The sequence below is a fragment of the Asparagus officinalis genome, chromosome 10, assembly GCF_001876935.1.
Source record: "Asparagus officinalis chromosome 10, Aspof.V1, whole genome shotgun sequence".
In the NCBI taxonomy this organism is placed as follows: Eukaryota; Viridiplantae; Streptophyta; class Magnoliopsida; order Asparagales; family Asparagaceae; genus Asparagus; species Asparagus officinalis.
The window spans coordinates 66,098,539-66,107,253 of record NC_033803.1 but is presented as its reverse complement, the minus strand read 5'-3'; the positions used below and the strand labels follow the sequence as shown (position 1 = coordinate 66,107,253).

The following is an 8,715-nucleotide window of genomic DNA, read 5'->3' as shown; positions in this document are numbered from 1 at the left end:
CCAGATGGCTCTGCGGTGAAGAGTTCGTGGAAATCTCCATTATAACGCGTAACATGCCATTTTGACTGTTTACCACAGATTTTCAAGATAATTTCTCCAGCTATGATATCCGTATCATAACTGAGATTGTGATGACTGTCGTAGTTATCATAAGTAAAATTGTGTAAACTTTACAGTATACTGTAATTGAATTTATACTCTTTGACCCATGTATCATTCAAATAATCTTTTACAGTCCATATTTCAAGGCAACCTTCCGAAAAAATCTTGACTGTGAGGCAGAGCTCCCCTCTAGGCTCCTTTAGATAGGAGTAAGGCGAAAGAGAAGGCGACAGCCCTTTTATTACTCTATCAAACAAACACTTGCAAGAATCAAGATATCCAGCTCGACCAACAAGAACACTTGAATTGCAACCAACAAGGTACTATATACTCCAACAATTCAAGCGCAGCATAAGGTTTTTCTTCTTTTCCAAGCACATGATGCAATATATGCATTTGTCGCAAGGATATAAGTCTGAAAACGACAACATAACCATAAGATCAAGTATGTCCAACTTCTTGCTTACCAATAGCATAAACATCGGACCTTCTCCAGCAAATACCGATTCAAACTTTTTGTCATCCCATTCTGCTGCGGTGTGTGACTAACTGTGAAGTGTCTCTCTATGTTCTCGTCTCGACATAGCTGCTGAAAGGAGTTAGAAGTATACTCACCGCAGTTGTCGGATCGCAACGTATTGATCTTTCTTCCAGTATGCAGTTCCAATCACTTCTTCCACTCCACAAATATCTCTAGGACTTCACTCTTTTTCGTCATGGTGTACACCCAACAACGCATAGAATAGTCATCTACAAACGTGACGAACCAATTTAGACCACCAAGTGATGATGTATTGGTGAGACCCTAAATATCTGTGTGCACGTATTCCAAGATGCCCATCGTCCTATGGATGACTGTCTCGAACTTCACATTCGTCTTCTTTCCAAGAACATAATACTCACAGAACTCAACTTTTTCACTCTTAGCTCACTTCAATAGTCTCTGCTTGCACAAAGCTTGTAGTGAATTTTTACTTGTGTGTCCCAACCAATAGTGCCAAAGCCTGCTTACGTCCACCTCTGAAATAGCTGAAGCTACCTGGCCAATCTTGGTACTCCCCTTCAGATAATACAAATTCCTACTGCAGACTCCCTTCATCACTATCAAAGATCCCTTAGTAACCTTTGCTACAGTGTTCTCAAAGGTCACCTTGAATCCCTTCGCCTCCAAAGCTCCAACTGAAATAAGATTTTTCTTCAACTGAGAAACAAATCTTACTTCATTCAATTCACGAATTACTCCATCATGCATCCGAATCCCGACAGTACCTATCCCACAAATATCATAGGATTGATCATTTCCCATGACTACCACGCCCCCATCGAGTTTCTCGAACGATACAAACCAATCTCGTCGGGTAGTTACATGATAAGTAGCACCAGAACGAAGCATCCAATCAGATGCATCCACATGGTTCACCTCTGGAGTAATCAATAGAGAAAAACACGAATCATCGAAATCATCACCTCTCACGACGTTCACCTCATTAGCCTTCGAGCCCTTCTTCTTGCTCTTCTCCTTCTCCTTGAGATTCGGGCAACCTCTCTTCTAATATCCTTGTTCCTTGCAGAACGCACACTAGTTCTTTGCTAACTGGTGGTGGCCCCTTGACTTTGACCTGTTCCTATTACCACCTCTCGGATATGGACTTCTATCTCTCGTCAACAAGGTCTCTCCTAAAGTGCTAACACGAGAAGTCTCTTTGTCTTTCCTCCTCAAATCGTAGTTTGTCAATGCGTTAATCACTTTACCGTAGGTGATGGAAGATCTCCTGTTCAACAAAGTGAGCACGAAGGTATCATACTCCTCACATGAGCCGCAAGTGAGGTGTCCCTGGACATCAGGAATCTGAATAATCTCCGCAGCAAGTGCAACCGATTCTCAACAATCTTCGTAAGATACTTGTTGTTAAGAATCTCCCACATCTTTATCGCAGACGTCACCCCAATCACATAGTATTTCAGCTCTTGTTCCAAACAAGACTTGGTCACCCCACAAGTGTTCCTATTCATCTTGTCTCATATCGCCTCATCGTATTTTGATGGCCTATCATAGACCATGATGATCTCTTCCAAATTTTGAGCATTGAGAACGTCCTGTACGTCGCTCATCCACAAATTAAAATTGATCTTGTCGTCATACTTCACAACACTAATCTTAGTATTTTGAAGTCCAACCTGAACTGTACTCGCCATCGTCTTGATGTTTTTACCAACTTTTTATCCCATGCTTACAAACTCCAAATTGTAATGAAAGATTCAAACTTTGATAGAATTGAGAAATTGCCTAACTGAATCCTAGATAGGATTCCAACTAGATCTCCTAACCACACGAGGAAAGCGAGATCTCCAACGGTAACTCCACCGAAGCCTAAATCTCCAAGATCCAAGCTTCCAACAATGAATCTTCCTCCACCCAATGCAAAACCCTAGATCTAAAATCTTAGAGCTCTGATACCAATTGTCGCGCGTCGTGCGAAAGCGTGCTCGATAACCAAACGAGCCGGTCAGCGATGAGAGAAGAGAACCAAACCAAATTATGAGTGCAATTCACCAAAATACGACACAAATCAAACCAAACACAGGAATTTACATGGTTCAGCAATCACCTACGTCCACGGGGAGAGGATGTGAAGATTTCACTATATAGAGGAGAAATATAACGGGTTACAACTCACAAAATTACTCAAATATAACTCTAACAAAAGCTCTTAACTCTCTCACAATATATCCCTCTCAAAGTGCTCAAAACAATGCTAATTCACTCCTTAAGTAACCCTAAAAACGTATTACTATTTATAACAAAACACAATCCCAAACATGGTGGGAATCTAAAAACGAGTCTGCCACACCCGGGTGTGACACGCACCACACTCCTGAAAACAGGGCAGATTCTGCCACACGTGGGTGTGGCAGACACCATGCCCCTAACAACATGAGCATATTCTGCCACACCTCGATGTGGCAGACACCACACCCCTGCAGAATCTTCATGTTTGCCAACATTTTGAACAATTTGACGTTGTTTTCTACAGAATATTCTTTTGACCTAGGCATTAGTGTGATTTAATCAATATTAACATCAAAATTTGTACGCCCCGTGTAACATAACCCTGTTAAACTAGATGCTGAAAAATTATGCCTGCATTGGTTAATTCTTCAAAATGTACAACATAATTTTGCTCCAATCACATTTCATATAAATTTTTGGTCAAAGGAAAAGGTTAATATAAACAAATTTCCGAATATGAATTTACATATGAAGATTGTATTACTTCTTCCAGCAGGTGCTTGACTTATTATATCTCACTAATGCAATATATGTAACTTTCCCTTGGCTTCTTTGATTCAAATCCTTAAAAACATTGTATAATGGTTTCAAGATACTACAGCTTACAAGAATGAAACAGAAGATTGCTCAACAATGATTGATCTCTACAATTTTGGCAGCAAAATTCTTCATTAGAGAGCAACAGGTTTCCTTTGTGCAATCTTTTCCACTAGCATCTCCTACATCCTCAAAACTTCGATGCTAAATGGAGATAATGTCCCTTTTCACCATAAAAACTGATTATTTCATCGGCTTCCGAAGCTTTTCCTTCATTTCGCAGCCTTGATACCAACATACTATACACAAAAACTATACCAACATACTACATGTATCTGAACTAAGATTTTCAGTTACAACAAAATTATGGCAATAAAAGGTTAAAAATACAACTTACAAGATTATTAGATGCAAAAATATGCTCTATTGACAATAGATGCCTGAACAGAGTTTTACCCTATTGATGCTTGTTTTTTTCAAGGAAAGAAATTTCTAATTGACATCAAAATTTACATGCCATGTGCAACAATGTAACATAGCATCGATAAATTGCATGATGCAACATTATGCCTGCATTTCTCATCTCCATCCTCTATACATCTTCTGGAGATACCTTCAACAACTTTTCTGACGAAATAAAGCTTTCCCCATAAACAACAATATCCATAGCTCCATCGAACAGTTTGAGCAGAACTTTACTACAAGGATTATAACTATAGCATGCCAATAAAACTTTCATCACAGAACGTTAAGATAAAATCTTCATCTACTATACCTGGAACACAAATATAACCGTGTAAACCTGACAGCATACTGCCACTGAACTTACATACTCTTTGACCCATGTATCATTCAAATAATCTCTCATAGTCTATATTCCAAAGCAACTGCCTGTATCGTTCTTCAATGCGAGGCAAGGCTTCCCTCTAGAGTCCTTGAAGCAACAATAAGACATAAGAGAAAGTGAGGGCTAGGGGCTCGATATCATTGATCCAAACTTCTCATCTCTGACATCGAAAATCTCAAAAGACCAAAATTTCCTGCTTTTTGATTATATCCAATCCAGTGACAGGATCTGTGATGTAGAACTTGTTTGTCGCCGAATTCAAAATAGCAATATATACACCGAACTGTGAAGCTTTTACAACATACGCCCTGACAGCCCTGATGTAGTTACCTGCTAATGGTGAAATGAGGAAATTGCTCAAAGAAATATTCGCTTGACCAAGGCATTAATGTGCTTTAATCAATTAATGACATCAAAATGTATGCCCGGTGTAACATAATCTTAATAAATTGCATGCTGCAAAACTATGCCTGCATTAGTTAGTTCTTCAAATGTACACCATAAGTTTGCTCCAATCGCACTCATATTGCTTTTTGGTCAAAGGAAAATGTTATAACATAAACGATTTTCTTAATATTAAGTATGAACTTACATATGAAGATTGCATTACTTCTTCCGACAGGTGCTTGACTTACTGTATGCCACTAATGCAATACAGGCAACATTCCTTTTTGGCTTCTTTGATTAAAAAAGATCATATAGTAGTCACAAGATATTTATAAGAATGAAAGACAAGATTGCTCAGCAATGATTCTTACCATTTTGGCAGAAAAAGTCTTAATAAGAGAACAACAGGTTTCCTTTATGCAGTCTTTTCCATCAGCATCTCCTATATCCTCGAAACTTCGATACTAAATGGAGATAATGTCCCTTCTCCACCATAAAACTGATTATTTCATCGGCTTTTGAAGCTTTACCAGCATTTCTTAACTTCAATACCAACGTACTATACACAGAAAAATTCGGAGTACATCCCCTACTATCCATACTTTTCAGCATAGAACAAGCCTCGTCGAATTTCCCAGAAACACAAAGCCCTTTAATCATCGAATTATACGTGAAAACATTAGGCAGAAGACCTTTTATTGTCATATCATTAAACAGTTCATAAGCCTTGTCAAATTCACCACCAGCTACATATCCTGCTATCATTACAGTATAACACACAACATCAGGCTTGCACCCTTTTTTAAGCATCATATCAAAGAAATACTTGCAAGCATCAAGATTCCCTGCACGACCGAGCCCATCAATGAGTGTAGTGAAATGGAGTACACTCGGACTACAACCGACAAGATCCATATACTCCAATAATTCAAGTGCAGCATAAGGTTTGTCGGCTTTTCCAAGCACATGAAGCAAAAGATTGAAAGTATGCAAATCAGGAGCAAACCCATTTTTACCCATTTCATCGAGTATCGTATGGAACTGATCGAGCTTGCCCAACTTGTATTTTGCTCGCATAATCACATTATAAGTCAAGATATCGGGTGAATGCCCCTCTAAAACCATCTTCTGATAAACCCATTCAATCAATCTAAATTGATTCACTGTTAATAATGAGTATAGTATCGCATTAAACGAATGCTTGAAAGGCCTATAATTAAAAGTTTTCGACTTCAAAAACCTTTCTACTAATTTTCGGGCCATACCAGCTTCACCACAAGAACAAATAAGTAAATTGAAAGTATAAGCAGTAACCGGCAAACCATTTTCGGTCATCTCATCGACCAATCTCCACATTGCCTTCAATTCTTCAGTCTCTGCAAAAATCTTTATGATTAGATTGTAGGCATTGGAAGTATGCTTATAATCCTCTTTCTGACCCGACCAAGTGAAGAATTTATAAGCGAGCTTCGCGCATCGAAGCTTATTGGCATCATTGATAGATATCAAAATTTGCAAAAGAACTTCTCTAACTAGAGCATTTGATACTTTCAGGTTGAGCTCTTCGAGGGCTGATCTCGTGTTGAACCCCGGCCCATCTTGCTGCAAAATCTCAAAGATTTTATCAGCTTCGAGCTTGATGTTTCTGAAAAATCTCCGGCGGGGGGTGAACTCCTCCTCGTGCTCTTTGAAAGGAGGGAGACTGAGGAGGGTATCGTCGTAGTTACGATCAAAATCGGATCTTTCCTTTTCTTCATCATTGGATCGATCCCCATTGCTGCAGAAATTGAAACAAGGCCGGGTTCTGAGACGTGAGAGGAGAAAGCTCTGACCGGTTCTTCGCCCAAGTTGAAGAAGCGGTCTCATTGCAGGCGAAAAGGGGCTTCATTTCCTAGTAAAAATCTAAGCAGAAAAGGAAGATTTGAGTAGGGTTTTTCGGGGAATTGAGGGATTGGGCGAGCACTAGGGCTTTGATATAGCACATGTATTGAGATTTCGAGATCCTGGCGAAGAGAAAAGGATCGCTTTCGGGGGAGAAGAGAAAAAGGAGCGACCCTTTTTTTAGGGTTTTAGGGTTTTGGGGATCTCGGGTGGGATTGAACTCTGTTGGTTCGTTGGTCTCATTAGTTTGGAAATCTAAGCTGTCTGCGGATCCGAAGAAATCGGATCCAGACAAGAGCTGCATCCTACCCGGACGAGAATTTCTGGTGGTCCTAGATTTTTGGGTAAGGTTTGCTCTGAACTGAAGTTATGGATGCAAAAAGAGCTAAATAGCATGTAAGTAGCTTTAGGTCATGTTTGAATTAGAGACTTGTTTCATCTCAGGACTAACTTAACTCATTATAGTATAGGAATACAATAATTTAACGGACTATAGTGAGTTCAATTTTTTTATATAATCTGTTTGGTTCATCTTGTTGTTAGCACTTTGAATATCTATGTCATGTTCCGAAGCTTGTCATTATAAGGTAGGCCTGTCCATTCGGACCGGACCGGCAAAATCGGAGCCCGGACCCGGACCTGGGTACCCCGGGCCGGGTCCGAGTTATTAATCACTTAAAATGATATAAATTACAAATAAAAAATTATAAAAATAAATTCTTTATTAATAATTAATAAATCATTTACAAATTATAAGTATAAATTTATTTTGGACTTCATCGCATCACAATAGATAAGTACATCCCAACAAGATTTTTTAAATTTCTTTTCTTTTCTTTTTTTGATAAAAAAATATTAAATTTTAGTTTAATATTATTATATTTTATATAATTATGTATTAGTATATACTGACAAATTATTATGTAACTATATATTATATTTACATATATTATATGTAAATATATTGTATATATTTATAAGTTATAACTTGAGAGAGAGAGAATCACATAAGTAGCCGTTGCCCGTTGGGCTAATGGAGAAGAAATAACCGTTGTAATATACTATACTTATATATACTTATATACTAAGAGAGAGTATATATACACACATATGACATATTATACATATATAGAAATATATTATATATACATATATTATATATATACATATATTATACATGACTTGGCCCGGGTTTTCGGGCCGAGGCCGGGTCGGGCCCGGGCCGGCGGGCTTTTTGGACACCCCTATTATAAGGGGACATTAAATGTCTACAATGCCCTTCTATATATCAGCCAAGTATTTTCAGAGGTTTGTTAATAATTTTTTCAGATTTTTAGAGAGTTGTTTACAATTCATTTTTAGGGTGCTTTTTGTAACTTTTAAATTTTTAATGTTTTGCTTTTAATTTTTGGGTTTTGTTTCAAGAGTCATTTTTTATTTTAGAATTTTAAGCTTTAGGATTTTCAGGGGGATATTTGCTAATTAAATTATAAATATACTTAACTAATACATGCTAATTAAATTATAAATATATGATATGATATGATATATAAAATATAACATATATTAATATTTTAATAACATAATTTAATAACATATATTAATAATATTATATAATAGTAATTATAGTATAACGTATTTATTATAATATTATATAATATTTTAATAACATATATTAATAATATTATGTAATATATTATTATATAATATTAATTAGTAATTATAGTATAACGTATTTATTATAATATCATATAATATTTTAATAACATATATTAAAATTTTAATAACATATATTAATAATATTATATAATAACATATATTAATATTTTAATAACATATATATAATATTTTAATAACATGTATTAATATTTTATAACATATATATAATATTTTAATAATATATATTAATAGTATTATGTAATATATTATTATATAATATTAATTAGTAATTATAGTATAACGTATTTATTATAATATTATATAATATTTTAATAACATATATTAATAAATAATATTTTATTATATAATTAATTTATAAAATAATATTATAGTTATTATATATAAGACATACTATTATAATATAATATAATAATTACTAATATTAGTAAAATATTATGATATAATATAATATAATACTAAAAAATATTACATTGAATAAAGTAAAATATTA

At 35.6% G+C, this 8,715-nt stretch overlaps 1 protein-coding gene across 3 annotated transcripts; it reads right to left on the bottom strand.

Moving 5' to 3' along the window:
* On the bottom strand, window positions 3,423-6,899 carry LOC109825314 (pentatricopeptide repeat-containing protein At1g55630-like). 3 transcript variants are annotated; one of them, XM_020392152.1, is made up of 2 exons: window positions 4,870-6,899; window positions 3,423-4,607 (listed from the first exon to the last, which is right to left on the bottom strand). In XM_020392152.1, exon 1 carries the CDS (start codon window positions 6,528-6,530, stop codon window positions 5,097-5,099), a length of 1,434 nt encoding a protein of 477 aa, XP_020247741.1. In that variant the 5' UTR covers window positions 6,531-6,899; the 3' UTR covers window positions 3,423-4,607; window positions 4,870-5,096. The 3 variants fall into 3 exon arrangements, with proteins under 3 accessions (XP_020247741.1, XP_020247742.1, XP_020247740.1); XM_020392153.1 differs by having other exon boundaries at window positions 3,423-4,610; window positions 5,036-6,899; XM_020392151.1 differs by having other exon boundaries at window positions 5,036-6,899.